The 17857-nt window shown below is 45.8% G+C and overlaps 1 protein-coding gene across 3 annotated transcripts in view; it reads right to left on the reverse strand.

Moving 5' to 3' along the window:
- LHFPL6 (LHFPL tetraspan subfamily member 6) overlaps positions 1–17857 on the reverse strand; it is a 256317-nt gene that overhangs the window by 228180 nt on the left and 10280 nt on the right. Inside the window, exons 3-4 of one of the 3 annotated variants that reach the window (XM_047755863.1) lie at positions 12025–12218; positions 21–597 (exon numbers count right to left, since the gene is read on the reverse strand). In XM_047755863.1, the coding sequence (XP_047611819.1) occupies positions 21–405 (385 nt within the window). In that variant the 5' untranslated portion in view covers positions 406–597; positions 12025–12218. Of the gene's footprint in view, positions 1–20; positions 598–2083; positions 2223–2698; positions 2859–12024; positions 12219–17857 lie in introns of those variants that run through there. The other 2 variants (XM_047755865.1, XM_047755862.1) reach the window with 2 other exon arrangements.

A 17857-nucleotide genomic window follows, 5' to 3' on the forward strand; every position in this document is an offset into this window, starting at 1 on the left:
AGTTTGGCAAAGTCACTTACCCCCCAGGAACTGAATTCCTCCAGCCACTCTTCCCACTGTCCTGGAGATGAGCTCCGATACACAGCAGCCCATGAGGGCGGTGAGCGCCACCAGGAGGAGGAGGCCACAGCCCAGGCCTGTCACGATGGTACAGATCCTCCATTCTGCGCTGGGGATGCCCTGGAAGGAGGCATAGCGCCCACATTCCTCCACCATCACCATCATCTGCCGACTCTCATCGTGCACTGGATACGAGCACCTCCGGAAAGTACCGAAGGACACGGGCTTGCCCAGCTGCGATCCCCACAGCCAGTAAGGCATGAAGAACCCCACGCAGGAGGTGGCAGCACAAAGGAACGAGAGCAGAGCCCAGATGACCCCGGTGCAAGTCAGACTGGATGCCATCTTTCACCAGACAGGGCAGGGAGGACCCAAAGTCACTGTTCTGGGTCTGCAGGAGTGAGTGAAGGTATGAAACCACGGGGACCGACAGGTAATCCACAGTTGTGATGGAGGAGGGGGGCGTCTGTCAATAGAACAGATGTTCAGTCCTACTGGTCATCAGCTTCCCATCCTCTGCAGTAAGGATGATAGGCCCTGGTAAACCACAAGAAACAAAGTTAAACATTTTCAGAGAGGTGATGACACAGATTCAGCTGGTCTACAACTTACAGTGAATAAACTTTCAAAAATGCCTCAATACCTCTAAAGTATTGCTCTATAAACGTCTTTGTAATTCAAATTTTGTCAGCCTAGCTCAAAGCTTTTTCATGTTTTTATCTCCCATAAATGTTCTCCAATTAACTCGGACAGCTATTTACTTAAAGAAATGCACGACTTCTACTAGCCAAGCCAGTGAACTCATTTCACCTACTCACATTAAAAGTAATGTAGCATGTTTACTGGCAGTGAACAGAATTCTGATTATTATAATAAAATGAGCCATACCATGGTTTGTTCAGTTGGCTTGCAAGTTCGTGCTCATAATTTGTAGCAACTTTTCTGTGTCCCCTTAGGTGCATTAACTCTCTGCATGAGCCCGGACAAAATAATTAGGATCATTTTCACAGTTTTAGACTGTCTATGCACACAGAATGGATGGACTCTTCAGCATCCCCAGCATTCACTCAGTAGCCTTTGTGAGTGCGTTCACTACGTTCTAGCGTCAATGAAAGAAAGCCTGTGTACGACTTATTTCCATATCTGCAATTCTGATTCATTGGCTCCAATTAAATTATTGGAACCATCTCTTCTGCTGAAGATTTTGTCACTCATCTGAAAAATAATCCATACTTTCCGGGACTCTACATGGAACCTCAGTCATTCGAGTGGTTCCACGTGCTTTGACTTCCATCCATCCCTCCCTTTCAAAAAGAGTTCCAGAACCACTTCCCACACTTTCCATAAAGAAATGAATACAGAAGCCCAGCGCCCATGCGCCCCACAGTTCCATTCCCAGAGCTCTTAACTCTAGCTTTCAGGGTCCACCCCAAACCCTCCCGCCCCCACCTATCTCACTTCCCAGCCCTGGCCCCTGCCCTTTCGTTTCCGCCCACCGCCCCATTCCAACTCCAGTGTGTCACTCCAGGGGAGTTTCAGCTACTTTTTAAAAATCTTGTCAACTGCGGTCAGCATCAGCATTAGCGGCTGAAGTTGGTCCGTCCCGGCCCCGACGCGGGGAAAGAAGCGTGGGGGTGGCACCAGGGGAGGAGGGCCCTCACCTCGAGCCCGGGTAAGGTGCCCGGGGTAAGACCAGACAAGCCTGTCGCCAGCCCCCTGCAATGTCCTCGCCCACCTCCCCACCCCCCACCCCGAAAAGACACACAATGAACCCTCAACCCCGAAGGAAGTGAGGGGTTATTTTGCAGCCGGCGCGGCGCGGAGGAAAGGAATGAGGATGGGCAGGCAGCACCCCCCGGAGGCCGACGCCCGCAGCGGATGCGGCGGGCAGGGCGAGCCGGCCGGCAGCCCCACTCAGGAAGTCCAGAGCCCGGGAGCAGCCCAACTCCGGCGTCCGGGAACGAGGGGCGCCGAGGGGGAGGAGCAGAGCCTGCGCCCCGGGGCAGCCGCGCGCTGGACTCACATGGCTGGCGGGCGGCGGGCGCCTCCTCTCCCGGGGCCGGGACGCACACTCAACTTGCTGTCTCCCGGCAGAGCATCCAAGGCACGGAAGACCGTCCTTCCTTATTCGCCGCGGTCCCTAACAGCCGCTGAGCCCTGGGGCCCGACGCGGGAGGAAAAGCCGGGAAGGCGGAGGTCTCCGAGAGGACGCGCGGCGGCGCCGCCAGTGCAGCCTCCGCTGCCCGCGGCTCTCCGGCGGCGGCGGCTCGGGCGGAGCGCTGTGGCCGCGCGCGGGGCGCCGGGGCTGGCGCGGAGGAGTGGATCTGCCTTTGGCAGGCGAGGCACGCACCGCCTCCTCCCCTCCGCCGCCCTGCCCTCCTCTCTCTCTCTCTCTCGTCCCCTCCCCTCGCGCCCGCAGAGACCCGGAGCGGACACGGCGAAGGCGGCGAAGGCGCGGCGCAGCGCGGCCGGCGGGGACCCTCCCGGCGCGCGGGGCGGGGAGGGGGTGCGGCCGGCGAGCGCCCGGTTCCCAGCCCAACCCCGGGGCGGCTTTCGTGGCTCCCTCGGCCCCAAACCACCTCCCGCCCTCCTCGCAGTACGACTCCTTCCAACGCAAGGGTGGGGGAGGCAAACGGACCAAGAAGTAAGGGAGAAAGTTGCTTGTCCTCACGGGTGCTCCCGAGGGGGCTGGAAGACGACACACGCTCCCTGTTGGCTTTTCTGCGTTTGGTATTTGGGGTTTAAGCTCAGGTTTCCGACTGCCTTTGGGGGACATAGATGGAGAGCAGGGCCTTCAGGACTGGATGCAGTGACCTTTTGAGTTCTCAAGAGGCTCTAGGGATGTGGTCACTTTGGAAGCTAGTGAAGGAGGCCAGTGTGGGCGTGGGAATGAGAGGCGAGAACCGAGAGCCAAAGGCTCTCAAGGATTCCGTCAGGCAGCTTGCCTTTGCAGCCAAGCCTGGGAAGTCAGAGGGAAATGCCAGCGAGCCTCTCCCAAGAGATGTCCTCTTTGCAGACCTCTTTCAAAGCATTCCTCTCTGTCTCTCTCCCTCTTTCCTCTCTCTCGATCTCTCCCTTTCTGTCTCTTTCCCTCCCTCCCTTTCTCTCTCCCACTCTCTCCACCCCTCTCTCTTCCCCATCCCCCCACCCTTCCCTCCCATCCCTCTATCCGATCAATCTTGCAATCAATACCACCATTGAATTTCTTTACTGAGAAACACTGATTTTGATTTCCCCTCTGGACTGAAGGTCTTTTTTGCTTGTCAGTGGCGCTAACCCCTTTGGAGGGGTAGAGCTACGCTTGGCAGACGGTGGTAGCCTCTGCTGAAGACTGTATTTTAAGAATCGTGCCATCTGGGAATAGCAGTTTGTGAAGTAGCTACTTCCCCATAGTTTGTGCTTTTGCAAAGCAGTTGAAAGTAATAACTGTGTAGATATATATTTCATAGTATATTTTCAAATCGCACCATTTTATTTGGCCATGGTAGTGTACTTTTTTTTTTTAACAACTACAGCTGGAGATGTGTGTTCTTTCATCATTATTTTGAAAGGTTTGTGTGATTTGTTCCAACCCTTTTGAGGTCATAGACCTTTCTAAGAATATGGCGAAATTGATGAGACTCCCAGAAAAAAAAAATGCACGTACATATCAAGCTTTATCACAGTGGTTCTCAAAGGAGAGAAGGGAGACTATGACCACCCCCCCACCCCCCCCACCCCGCCCCAGAGAACATTTGGCAAAGTCTGGAGATGTTTTTGTCATAACCAGGGAAGTGCAACTGGTATCTGGTGGGTAGAGGCCAGGGATGCTGCTAAAACATGCTGTAATGTACAGGACAGCCCCCCAGAATTATCCAGCCCAAAATACCAATACTAATTGAGGTCGAGAAAGCCTGTTACAATAAAATGTCAGACAGTTCCCTGTTCCCCTGCAGCCCATCCATGATCAGAATCCCTGATCAAATGCCCTAATTTAAATTATTTTCATTTGTCTTTTACAAGTTACTGGTTAATGAGCTCAGTGTCCATGTAATAACAACTGGTCTGACTTTCCATTAAGTATCATAGCCTAGGTTATTGCACAGAGCATTCAGATCTGTATAATGTGGGGGTAGAAGATATGACTCCATAAAGACAAAATAATGAGAGGAGATGCAGACTCCTCCTCCACACAAGCCACTGTGGATATTGGTCTAGGACACTTTCTCAACTTGGAGTTTGAAGCACTGAGATGGGTGGCTCAGATGAAGCTCTCGCTGTGTCTCAGTCCTACACTAACTTTTCTTAGTAGATTATTTCATCTAGTCCTCAAAAAAATGGGGGGGGTAGAATATGAAGGAAGTACAGTTATTATTTTACAGAAAAGTTAAGTAATTTGCCTGAGAATTTTCAGCTAAAAAGTGGACTTTTAAAAAAAGCTTCATTCTCTGCATTCTATTAAACAGACTAAATGCTATTAAGAGGTTCTGCCTAAGAGGAAAGTGAAAATAGAGGAGGAGGAGGCTGCTTTTTTTTTCATCTACCAGGATGCAATATCAATATTCGTGAAAGCGCAGTGTGTTATCTACTAGGACTGAAATTTCCAGCTCAGGCGAATGAATTTGGACAAACGGTGACCTTTCTGAGCCTAAGTTCTCTCATTTGTAAAAAGAACACGGAAATTGATGATTCCTAAAATTCTTCTAGCTCATGACTTCTAGCGTCATGATTATATAGGTACTCTTACATGTGAGAAGAAGTTTCAGGGTCATCTAATTTTGTTCAAGTATATAATTTCACAGACGAGGAGGCAGAGGCTCAGAATCCTGCCCTAGTCTTACCCAAAGCTGAGCCTTGAATCCATGTATCCTGACTTCTCATTTCACTCCACCATGTAATTACCTTCCCAAACTATAAAATCATCTGAATTATGCCTTGAGTTCTTGTATACCTACTTTATAGGCAAAATGCATTATAATATCTTTAAAACCCTTGCATGAAATTTACACCTTCAAAGGATCTTTAAATTACTTTCCATCCAGAAGTTCTCACATAGCAGATGCTGCTTATACCTCTTTATTCCAGGTTTGAGTTTCTAGTAAGTTTGGATGTTGTCCCATTGAGTCATAGAATGAGATCATGAATGCAAAAATACGTGGAGAGCTATATAACACTCTGGTTGAGCTACACCTTGTAGCACAGCAGGCATCTTTCAGAGGTGACAAGCATGAGGACACAGCCCACGCACTAAGAATGAAAGAGTGAAATGGGGAGCCTGGATTTGTGGTACCTTCAATAGGCTGCTGCATTCTCCTCACACTTCTCTCGGGTGAGACCAATAACCCTTAGCTGTTTAAATCTGTGATTAGCAATAGATAAATAGCAACTAGACTCTTCAACTCTTCAAACTGTTCTCTTGCAGTCTAAAAGCCAGCAGCACAGTAAAGTGGATTAGAGCATGGACACTAAGAAGAGCAGAGAGAGGGCAGAATGGTGTCACAGGAGAATTCATTCTCCAGCAATTGGGGGCTGCAGTGGGTGTTCGTTGTCTTTGGCATGTGTCAGAGAAGACGGAGCCTCCTGAAAACTTGGCAATAAAAACAGGAATAGCTATGAAGACAGTTAACAGAATGTCTCCCTTTAAGGTCTTAACTTCAAGAAATTCTAAGCACCATAAATGGTCTGATACAAGAAGGTATCCCCTTGAAGAGAGACCAGCAAGAGAGAGATGCAGGAAGGAGCAAGATGCAAAGAGAACAAGTGGGATAACAATAGGAGAGGCTCCAAACAGAGCCAAGGAAGAGAGACTTTCCGTGACTGCTCTGGCTGTGGAGTTCATCAGTTTCTCATCAGAATGTACTATTTGTTCCTCAGCAGAATCTATCCGAGCTCCCCAAAAATGTCCCACCAGCTGAAAAACCATAATCACAATTTTCAGCACAGAAGCAGCAAACAGGGTTAACACAGATACCATGTTAAGTTCCTCCTTTTTTTTTTTGCCATTTATTCCCTTTTTCAACAACCCATTCCCTCCATGAAGCTCTTCTTCAGACAAATTCAAATAGGTATTGCTATGGTACCCCTCCTACTTACTGGGGAAAAAAATCTCACAGAACAAGCGACCTCTCAGATTTCCTGATCTCCATTTCAAGTGGTCTCTGGATGAGGTCACATATGGCTTTTAGGGTGTCTATTCTCCCGTATGTATATACACATTTACCATACCTGTCCTAATGTCCTATTAAAGTGGGTTGCCTATTTCATTTTCTAGGAACTTTCTTTCATGTGTTTGATAGACTCAAGACCCCTCTTCCCATAGAAATTGCATGTATAGTTATGTGCAATTTCTAAACACAATGATTTGTATGACTATATTCCCCAGGAGCTCTCGTGGAAGTAAGATGCATACAGTCTGTGGCTTGCTCCCAGGGGTGCTGTCTGCATTATTCACTTAAAGTTTATGAATTACTTGGGAAATATAAAGTGCCATATAATCTCTCTATATTATTCTTTTATGAATTAAAGTAGCATACAAATTTTAAATCAATAACTTATTCATAAAAAGAAAAATGTGAAATGTTAAATCACGTTTAACACAGAGAACACTTCGCGTTAAACCATCAAAGTGGGAAATGTCCTTAGTACATTACACGTTTTTTTGCTACATGATCCAGTATGCATTTTAAAGCAGTGCATAATGTTGTTTCATACCAAATCAGTGCTATGCTTTTGCTACTTTTAAATGCTGCTCTTTTTCCTCCCAGTATCAGAAATCATCTCAGGCTTTTTCAGTGTTCCAACTATATTTTCTGGTTTTCAAAATTTTTCCCAGAATGTGTAGAAAGATGAATATAATGCGTTCCATAGAAAGAGATACAAATTTTGTACATGTGTAGGTAATAATATTTGCCACCAGTCTGAAAGAATTCACAAAGATGTGTTCTACAGTATTTTAGAATCTTAAATCCCACCCTCCTTTGCCAAGATAAGATGCATTGCAAGGACTGAGTATGTTAAGATGATGGTCTAACAGAAGAACCCAAACTTACATGCTGAATTCGGCACGATGATACTAAGAAGGGGTTAACAAACACTGATTTTTCTCAAGTAAATCATTTCGTCTTGCAGCCACTGTGAAATGGCAGAGGGGCACTGCTTCTTTCCCAGCTCCCTGTCCTCAGGAGCGATCTTGCCGCTCCCCACTCATTAGAGCCCTTGGGGAAACCAGGGTTGCAGGGAAATCCACTCCGGCCCTGCCTCATGGGCCTGGTCAAGCCTGCTCCCCTCTCGTGGGAGAATCTCCCACGCAGGAAGCTGCCCCCAACCACGCTGCTGAGATGGGGATAGTGGGTGCATCTGCCGAGCTCCGGGCTCAGTCCGCAGACCCTTGGCCTCTCGCTAAGCTACATCCTCCACTTCAGCCTTTATCAGTAATCGCCCGTGATATTCTGGCCTCTGTTACCTCTTTCCCTCTCAGCTGGTTCATACTGTAGCTTTGGAAGAGATGTGTTATTTCTTGCACTCATCACAAACCCAAATCAGAACTATCGCTAACTGAAGGTACATGCGCTTCAATATTAACTACTACTATTCTGTGACCAATACGTCAGCCACACGAGGCCTCTACTGATGGGGATCAAGGAGAAAAGAAGGGAACTACTTTTCCACGGTTAGCATGGAGTGGAGCAGCCGAAGATGGTACCATAAACGCTGTGCTGGGTTGCACTGCCAACAGGGTGGTAGAGTAGGTGAAAGAGAAGGCTCTTTGGCCAGTTACCTCTCTGAAACATGGATGTCTCTGTGTGTTAAAAGCAAAAGAGCATGGGTGAAGGGACAAGAAGCAGGAGACAGCAGAATAAAAAGAGAGTCAAGAGCAGCGTACAGAGTGGACCCTGTCAGCACGTGGACACTGGAAGTGGTGAGGAGGGTAAGAAACAGACTGGGGGAGAGAGAGGAAGCGGGAAACGGAGGAAAAGAGGTCAGGAAGGGGACAGAGGGAGAGCGAGACGGAGAAGGGGGAAGGAGGGAGGAGACGGCAGAGAGAGAGGTCAACGAAGAAGATGAGACAGTGTTCTGCTTCTGGGTTTTGGTTCTGTTCTGCTTTGTTTCCGGGAGGGGGGGATCACTAGCAAGGGTGCGTCTCCTACCCTGAAGGCGCAGACCTAGGACCCTTGCTGTGTCTGATGAGGGATAGAAAAATCTGGATCTGGTGACTCAGTTACTACTCCAAGGGCATCAGTGTGTCATGAGGAGGGTGCGTCCACTTGGAAGCACTAGCAGTCGAAGGGACATTCACTAGATCGACTGAAATAAAAACGCAGGACACGAGAGCTGTGAGTTGCAGGGTCACTGGGCACTTACTGCAGACGACAGCCCAGGAGACAGCCTCTCAGAGGGCCCCGAGGAACTGCTCGGAGAGGAAGGTGGAGGGAGGTCAATGGATGTGTGATTTTTCTGCATAGAAGGCTGCTGCTGGTCACAAGGGACAGACCTCTTAGATGATGGTTTCAGTGCTTTTCTAAGTATGGGAAGATGCAAGAATCCAGGATCATAAAAAATGTCTCCTGAAAATATCAAACTATCTGAAGGCGTGTTCTGCCAATTTTCCCAGAGCACAGAGCGCCTCAATTCCTGATCCCTGATCCCTGCCCTGGACTGCAGTGGCTGTGCCTTCGTTCTTATTAGAACCAGATGGCGAATGACATTTTTTAGTTGTCAACTATACGCAGGGAGATGACAAGCCGTGTGTCCCAACCCTTTGTTAGCATCTATAGTAGCAATCCAGTATAATAACTGCTGATACAATGCCTTCACCTGACTCAGGCAATCAGCCCGTCCTGCCTCTGTGCTTCTGATCAGTTTATAGTGACTTCTGCTATGGAGCTTCTTCTTTTTTTTTTTTTGTCTTTTTGTTGCTGCTATTTCTTGGGCCGCTCCCACGGCATATGGAGGTTCCCAGGCTAGGGGTCTAAACAGAGCTGGAGCCACCGGCCTACGCCAGAGCCACAGCAACGCGGGATCCGAGCCGCGCCTGCAACCTACACCACAGCTCACGGCAACGCCGGATCGTTAACCCACTGAGCAAGGGCAGGGGCCGAACCCGCAACCTCATGGTTCCTAGTCGGATTCGTTAACCACTGAGCCACGACGGGAACTCCATGCTATGGAGCTTCTGACAACGCATTGCAATTACTTGGTTGTGAATATGTATCTCAAACTCGATTGTTAATTTTTCAAGAGCTCCCATATTCATCCTTCGAGGCACAGAGCAGGTGTTTACTTTGTAAGACCTAACATTTCCTGGGCTGCCTTGACACCTTTGAGCCTCTCACAGTCCCAAAGGCCTGGCGTGCGTTTCCCTGCCCTGGTCAGATGTGCCTCCATTTAGAAAAACAGGCTCCACCCCCCCCACCCCCCCATCCCCGACTAGCTCCCCTCTTGGCCAGATCAGCTGCACCCCACCTGGTCCTCAACCCAGTGGGTTTCATCTCCCTACAAGCTCACAACATTATTCAAACACATCAATCACGTTCTCCTGGAGGAACAAGGGGGCACTTTACTCTCTTGTTACTACAAAGCCTGTCTCTCAGCCCCTGCTGGCTTCTTCTGCTCCTACGTGCAGCCCAAGTGTGGCCTTACTTGACAAGCGGGGTCCCTCTCTTCCCTGGGCTGTGAGTAGATGTGACTAATAAATGATTGTCATCTCATCTGTCCAGTGTCAAGTGTCATGTATTCAGCCAGATCATTGATTTGGGGTAAGAAGACCCCTCTCTCATCAATGAGGTGACTAGGAAGTGATCAGAACACTGCTGAATAAATATTTGATTAAAAATGTAATGTCTGGGAATTCCCATGGTGGCTCAGAGGGACGAACCCAACTAGTATCCTTGAGGATGCAGGTTCGATCCCTGGGCTCGCTCAGTGGGTTAAGGATCCGGCATTGCCATGTGCTATGGTGTAGGTCATAGACACTGCTCAGGCCTGGCGTGGCAGTGGCTGTGGCTGCAGTGTAGGCCATCAGCTGCAGCTTCAATTTGACCCCTAGCATGGGAACCTCCATATGCCACGGGTGCAGCTGTAAAAAGAAAAAAAATGTGAACCCCAACACAATCTGCGTCCACTCAAATTGCAGATCTGTGTCTCAGGAATACTATAGCAAACAATTCAGATTTGGTCTGAAGTTCTAGATTCCTTTCTTTTCCCTTCTACTCTTCTGGGGTCAACTTTCTTGAACACTCCTGCTGTAATGGCTCAAACCCATATCTGGTGAGGTTCCTATATCTTTGCAAATTGCCTGGAGAAACTCTAGACACTTCTCACTAAACTGTAGGTCTCATCCCAGGGTTCCCCATCTTCTTTGTCTCCCAAGTAAGACCACACCAGGTGGCAGGTTTTTAAAAGGAAGACAGGGAGGGGCTGCATTTTAGCACAGCATAGCAGCCCCCCTAAAATAGACTACAAGAGCCCCCTGCCCTGGGAGCGTCAGAGGGGCTGCTTTCTCCTTGGAGAGTCCTGCCCACCCATTTTTTACCACCACCTGGGTCCCTCTCTCCAGACTGTCCTCCACCTACTCCTTCCTGCACCTCTGCATCTTCTGAACCCCTCAGCACTTGTCTTGCAGGCTGCCTTGGGAACTTAAGTCTCTGTTCACTGTGTCCTTTGAGCATTTCCCATTGCCCCTTGGTCTCACTGTTGTTCTCTCTCTAGGGTGGGGGGTGGGGGAGTGAGCACGCCATGGGCACTATAATAATCCTCCCCCGACCCAACTGAAAGAATTGAGGGGATTTGAACTTGCGCCTTCCTCAGGTGTTAACTGGCTCAAACATCAGCCTGCTTTTTAAAAATACAAAGTAAACTTATTTAAAATATATGATTAGACTATGTTTCAAAAGGCACTTCTTTAAACACAGTAAGTTCTATAGCCTCCTAAAGACCCTTTGAGCCCAAATATTAAAATCAAAAGCCCACGTTATTGCTGGTTTAAGAAAAAATACATAAAACATATCAACACGCTGCCCTCAAAAAAGTATTATCTTTTCCAAGAGGAGTCAGAGTCAGCTTCCGACCATCATAACCAACATCCACGATGTCCAGTGGTAGAAAGAATACCATGTGGGAAGTCAAAGACCTGAGTTGAAATTCAGAGTCTGGATCTTGACCATACTAACATGACTCAGATATCTGTTCCATTATCACCCATTCACACAGGTAGTGGCTTTACCCAATAAGGCTAGTCGCCATCATATCTGCACTTGCTTGAGATGAAAAGAATCAATTAACTTATTCATATTAGTTAGTGGTAGAGCTTGAATTAAGAGAGGTGCCTGGATTAGAAAGCAATTTTCTTGAATGTTGAGTATTTGTTTCTTTATACCAGAAGCCTCCTAGTGGCAGAAATGCAGCAAAAAAGGAGATTGTAATTCAGTAATTTTTCTTCTAGGTATAAGGGTGAATGTCAGATTTCAGCCTAACCCTGCCTGGCTTTTCTGTCTTTTTTTTTTTGCCTTTTCTTGGGCCGCTCCCACAGCACATGGAGGTTCCCAGGCTAGGGGTCTAATCGGAGCTGTCGCCACCGGCCTATGCCAGAGCCACAGCAACGGGGGATCCGAGCCGCGTCTGCAACCTACACCACAGCTCACGGCAATGCCAGATCATTAACCCACTGAGCAAGGACAGGGATCGAACCCGAAACCTCATGGTTCCTAGTCGGATTCGTTAACCACTGCGCTACGACGGGAACTCCTGGCTTTTCTATTAATAACCAATTAGCATCTAATGTATCTGCTCCGAACATATTAGTATGAGAACTGGTTTAGTACCCAAGAGAAACCCAAGTTCTATTCTTGGTATAAACTACCCGTCAAGCATATTCTTCTTTTTCTTCTTTTGCTTTTCCATATATGGCTATTATTTCTTCTACAGTCATGATACTCAATAGAAATTATGTGTAATATATTTAATGCAAAATTTTAAGACCTCACTTACCACTTACTTTTGATCCAAAAGTACTGCAAGTCTTATGTGAACTTGGATATTGCTTAGAAAACAAGTAATTATGGTGTAGTGACGGGAAGAAAGACCTGGTTTCCTTGATTCAAAAGCGCCTGTGAGTCGTAAACAGAACAGATGGCGAATAAACATCCAGTTTTTGATGAACGCTTCCTAACCTTCATTTTAGTCTGTAAAGAAGCAGAAGAGGAAGAGACATGAAAAGGAGATCTAAACACAGGGTAGCAGTCAGGAACACCCAGTTCTGGGCTCAGTTTGGCTGCTAAATTGTTTCTTGACCTTGGACAAGTAACAGTGAAAAGTGAGGGATCTGATCTGACTATTCTCTCCTCTGAAAACAGCTGCATGGTTCTTTAATGAGAGGTAATATAATTATCAATAGCCAATCAGGCCAGGGTCATGCAAGTCCTCGCTGTCTATGTTAGCTTAAACCACATGAGACAAACTTCTTAAAGGGTCAACTCACCCCAGCTGGAATATGGATGGAAAGAGGCACCATTTTCCCATGGTTTAACTTTTTCCCCAATTTCCCCCCACTTTTTTTTATAAAAAATAAAAATAACACCCCAAAGCCTGAAGAACAAGTCTGTTGTACCAGTTAGTGCTGGAGAATGAAAGGAAACCTGACCTTAAGTTTCCCAATGTAATAAGTAAATCCAAACCACTCATTCTGAATCATTTCTCTCCCCTAGCCAGGTTCTGCAGAATTTCTCTTCTGCCATCTTAGAATGCATCCAGTAATGACAAAAATTTGACATGTTCAAAATCTATAATAAAAGTCTAACCTACTCTTCTAAGATGAACTTGAGGATGCACTTAGTGTGCTAAGAGCATGCAAAGTTCAAGACCCTTTTAGGGGTCGTAACAGTATAGTGAACCTAAGTTCAATGGCCTTTCTTGTGTTACACTGAAAAGTTATCTTGGCAGGGGTGGTATTTTCCAGAGTTTCTTGGATTAAGTATTTGATGTATAATAAAGGTAAGTAGAAGTATAAGATGAAGCATAATGACTTGCTGCCATCAAGACAGGACTGATCTGAATTTGATTTAGCCACAGAAACATCTCCTATGGGGAGAAAGCCTATTAAAGTTTAAAGTGGACAGATTCTCAGCTCAGCCACTTACTGGTTTTCTCATCTTAGATAAGTCAGTTATTTAGCCTCTCTAAAACTCAATTTGCTCGCGTGTAAAATGGCACTTCTACCTTCCCATAGTGTTATTCTAAACCCTAAATGAGAAAATATACATAAAGTATTTACCACACTGCCACACAGTTACCTGTTCAATAAATGATAGCTATTATTTTCAGAAGACCTCTCTTCTACTATCTTATAATTCACTTACCAGCAAATAATCCAACACATTCAAACCTACAAAAAATTCTGATCTATTCTCTTAAGATGATAAAATTAAAATGAGCTTTTTTTTTTTGTCTTTTTGTTATTTCTTTGGGCCGCTCCCGTGGCATATGGAGGTTCCCAGGCTAGGGGTCAAATCGGAGCTGTAGCCCCCGGCCTACACCAGAGCCACAGCAACGCAGGATCCGAGCCACGTCTGCAACCTACACCACAGCTCACGGCCACGCCGGATCGTTACCCCACTGAGCAAGGGCAGGGACCGAACCCGCAACCTCATGGTTCCTAGTCGGATTCGTTAACCACTGCGCCACGACGGGAACTCCAAAATGAGCTTTCTTTTAAAAATATTCAATATGCGATCTGCTATTTCCTACAGTTCTTTTTAAGAGAAGACAAGTGATGTCCAAATTTTTCATGTAAATAAAAGTATCAAAAAGTACCCTGATTTTGCACAAATGAACCTTTCCACAGAAAAGAAAATCAAGGACTTGGAGAATAGACTTGTGGTTGCCAAGGGGGAGGGGAAGGAAGTGGGATGGACTGGGAGGGTGGGGTTAATAGATGCAGATTATTGCCTTTGGAATGGATTAGCAATGAGATCCTGCTGTGTAGCACTGGGAACTACGTCTGGTCACTTGTGATGGAGCATGATGATGTGAGAAAAAAGAATGTACACATGTATGTGTAACTGGGTCACCATGCTGTACAACAGAAAAAAAAATAATGTATTGGGGAAATTTAAAAAAAAAGTACCCGGATTTGGATGTATTGTTCAGTATGCTGCATTATATGAAATGGTACCCGATACAAGTTTTCCAGTGGAAATCATCTTTGACACCTCAGTACCTCGAATGAATGAACACTGAACTTTGAGGAAGCACTAGAGTCATTCCTTCCGAGCTCAAGAAATCCAAGGTGAAACCTCCAAAAGTTAAATTCTGTGGGCCTGTTTTCTTTTCTCTAATCAAGCCCAACTCAACACCTTCCCTTCTTCCTTTCTTTTTTCCCTTCCTGTCTCTCAGTCTATCTTGACATTCCAGCTTAGCAGGGACACATATATAAAAGCACGCTGGGGTCTTTAGGAAAGACACATTAATACAATCCCAAAGTCCTTATTAAATAACATTAGCTCATAGGTGGTATAGCCCTTACTGACATATCAATTCCAGTTAATAGCAATTAATAGACTTTGTGGGTAAAATACAAAACATACTAGCCCGTGACAACATCGATTACCTTCTAATTCTTCACCTTTACTGACCATTGTCAAAATAGGCCTACCAGTCTGAATACAAACCCAAGAAAATGTTGTTCTCACTGAAATAGACTTCAGACTTTAGAACTAATGTAGAACCCCTCTACCCCAGACATCATTTTATCTTGATCAGTTTTCAGAAGCCAAATAAAGGTCATTTTGATTATTCAAAATTAAGAGTAACCTCCTGGGGCAGAACTGCAATAATGGGATAGCACGTTGCTTCTTCAGTCTACAGTGAGTTTAGTATTTAGGCAAAGATCCCTGAGCTACAAACTATACGGCTGTTACTCACTAGTGCCATCTGCCGGTGACCCAGGAGCATGGTTTGCCACCTTAAGAAGCTCTGCTCTGGCACAGACAAGGCTGGAATCAAACATCGTTAACTCTTAGTGTGAAAGTATTTTTCTTATTTGTGGATTTCTAGGTCTTTAGTGACTCTTCATCCTCACACCCATTCTCTGAGGATGGCTGGAGGCCTCATCTTAGCATTCTCACAAGAAGTTAAGTAAGTGGGGAATAAAAAAGGAACCTCTCATCAATCAGGATTGTTTCTGTTATTTAATGGTTTTAAAAATATGAAGTTTCCTTACAGAAGAATTCCAAATAATATATGTACACACCCTCCACCCCCACCCAGGAGGTGAAATTTATCCCCTCCCTCCCTGTAGGGTGGGCGGACTCAATGACTCACAGAGAATAAAGTATGGAAAAGGAAAAAACTAATAACTTTCCAGTGGAGAAGCCTCACAGACAACACCTTCACCAGGTGACCAAGGTAAACATTTCTGGCCACGTGTGTATTCCAGGGATCCCTGATGTGACGTGAGCAAAGCACACCTCATTTCCTTGGCATTCTTTCCAAAGACGCATCACCCCAGTCAACTCACGCCTGACAAACCATGTTGGGGGACATTCTGCAAAATACTCCTCACAACTACCAAGGTTAGGAAAAGCCAGGGAAGGCTGAGACACCGGCACAGATCAGAGGACACTGAGAAGACACGACGGCTCAACGCAATGTGGTCTTCTGAACAGAAAAACGACATTCATAGAGAAACTGGTGAAACCCAAATAAAAGCTGGGACCTAGTTAGCAGTAAGACATTAATGTTGGTTTCTTAGCTTTTTTTTTTTTTTTATCTTTCGTCTTTTTTAGGGCCATACCCACAGCACATGAAGGTTCCCAGGCTATGGGTCTAATCAGAGCTGTTGCTACTGGCCTACGCCAGAGCCACAGCAACGCCAGATCCGAGCCAAGCCTTCGACCTACACCACAGCTCATGGCAACACCGGATCCTTAACCTACTGAGCGAGGCCAGGGATCAAACTCGCAACCTCATGGTTCCTCGTTGGACTCCTTTCCACTGTGCCACAACAGGAACTCTGATTTCTTAGTTTTGACAAATGTACCACAGTAGGTAGGGGAAACTGGAACTGATTAAGGGTGCAGGAAAATACTATCTTATCCTTGCCAATTTCCTGTATATTTCCCAGTATTCCAAAATTTTTAAAAAGTTTATTTTATTATTATTGTTATTATTATTTTGTCTTTTTTAGGGCTGCACTCGTGGCATATGGAGGTTCCCAGGGTAGGGGTCAAATTGGAGCTGCAGCTGCCGGCCTAAACCACAGCCACAGAAACACGGGATCCAAGCCGCATCTGTGACCTACACCACAGCTCACAGCAATGCCAGACCCTTAACCCACTAAGCAGGCCAGGGATCGAATCTGAGTCTTCATGGATAGTAGTCAGGTTCATTTACTGCTGAGCCATGACGGAAACTCTTAAAAAAGTTTATTTAAAAAAAAAATGCAAAGTGGAGTTCCTGTCGTGGCTCAGTGGTTAACGAATCCGACCAGGAACCATGAGGTTGCGGGTTCGATTCCTGGCCTTGCTCAAGCAAGGCTACAGCTCCGATTAGACCCCTAGCCTGGGAATCTCCATATGCCGTGGGAGCAGCCCAAGAAATGGCAAAAAGACAAAAAGTCAAAAAAAAAATTTGCCATTATGTCCATTTCTATGCTGGACATTCTTGTTTCATTCATTCGAACACTTCATATTTGAAGAACCTGTCACAGATTAAAACGTGTTTCGTGTATGTTCATTTAAACTTCCATGGCAGCCTGCGAGACAGGCAAGATGGGTTATTTCCATCTACAATGTATAAATGAGACTTGGAAATTCTGTCCTCCTCAAAGTCACTCAAGGAATAAGAAGCAGAGCCCGGCCTGCTGGGTTTCCCCTCCAGGACTCTTTCTATACCTTCCAAGTTTCTCACTTTCGAATTCTAGCAGTAGTGATTCTATTAGGAGTGACTGATATAATCACACTGGGAGTGACTGACGTGAGGTTGTTGGATTTCATGTACTCATGTTATCCTGACTCTTCTGTGTGAGGATTTGAGTGTTGTAAAGAGCAATGAACACTGTAAGAAAAAAATGGAAATGGGAAAGCATAAGTCAAAGTTGTAATATTTACTCCCAGACTTCATCATGAAGTAATAAAGTTTCCTCTGCCAAGAAAAATCCCTCTCATCCTTTAAGGCTTGGCTCAAGAATTACTTTATGAGTCCTTCCTCCAGGCTCTGTGCTGCATACGCATGTCTCCAAACTCTGTTTCTGTAGTGCTTTTCACTGCTCATGTATTATGGATATTTTCTTTGAATGTACTTTAACAGGGGAATTGTTCTACTAAGTTTTGTAGAGAATGACAAAATCTTTTCCAAAGTCATTTTACTAACTGAGACTTGACTAGCACCAGGTGATCTTGTGTCTTCCATGACTTGAGTGTCATGAAACTTCATTGTGATTTTCGTTTTCATTTTTCTGATAATCACCATGTTGAGCACCTTCCCCTTTGCTTCTTGACAATTAACTGTTCTCCTTTGTGAAGTTTCTGTCCAAATCCTTTGTCTAAGTTCTATTAGGTTACACTGAAAGCATTAAACAAGTAAGTAAATATATTAGGGATCATGGAAACTAAGTTTCTTACTGTTTGAGAAAGGAGTTACAATCACAAATAGGAAGAAACTGAAAATGCATCCTGTGCTGTTGCCGGGAACTAGAAGGGTTGATGTGAACGCATGGTTTTCGGTAGTATGTGTGTGTGTGTAGATGAATACACAGATATCTATGTAGGCGGGGGAAAGAATGAGATAAGCCTGGAATATACTATTATGACAGAAAGTAAACACT

This window comes from Phacochoerus africanus, chromosome 13 (genome assembly GCF_016906955.1).
Source record: "Phacochoerus africanus isolate WHEZ1 chromosome 13, ROS_Pafr_v1, whole genome shotgun sequence".
NCBI lineage: Eukaryota > Metazoa > Chordata > Mammalia > Artiodactyla > Suidae > Phacochoerus > Phacochoerus africanus.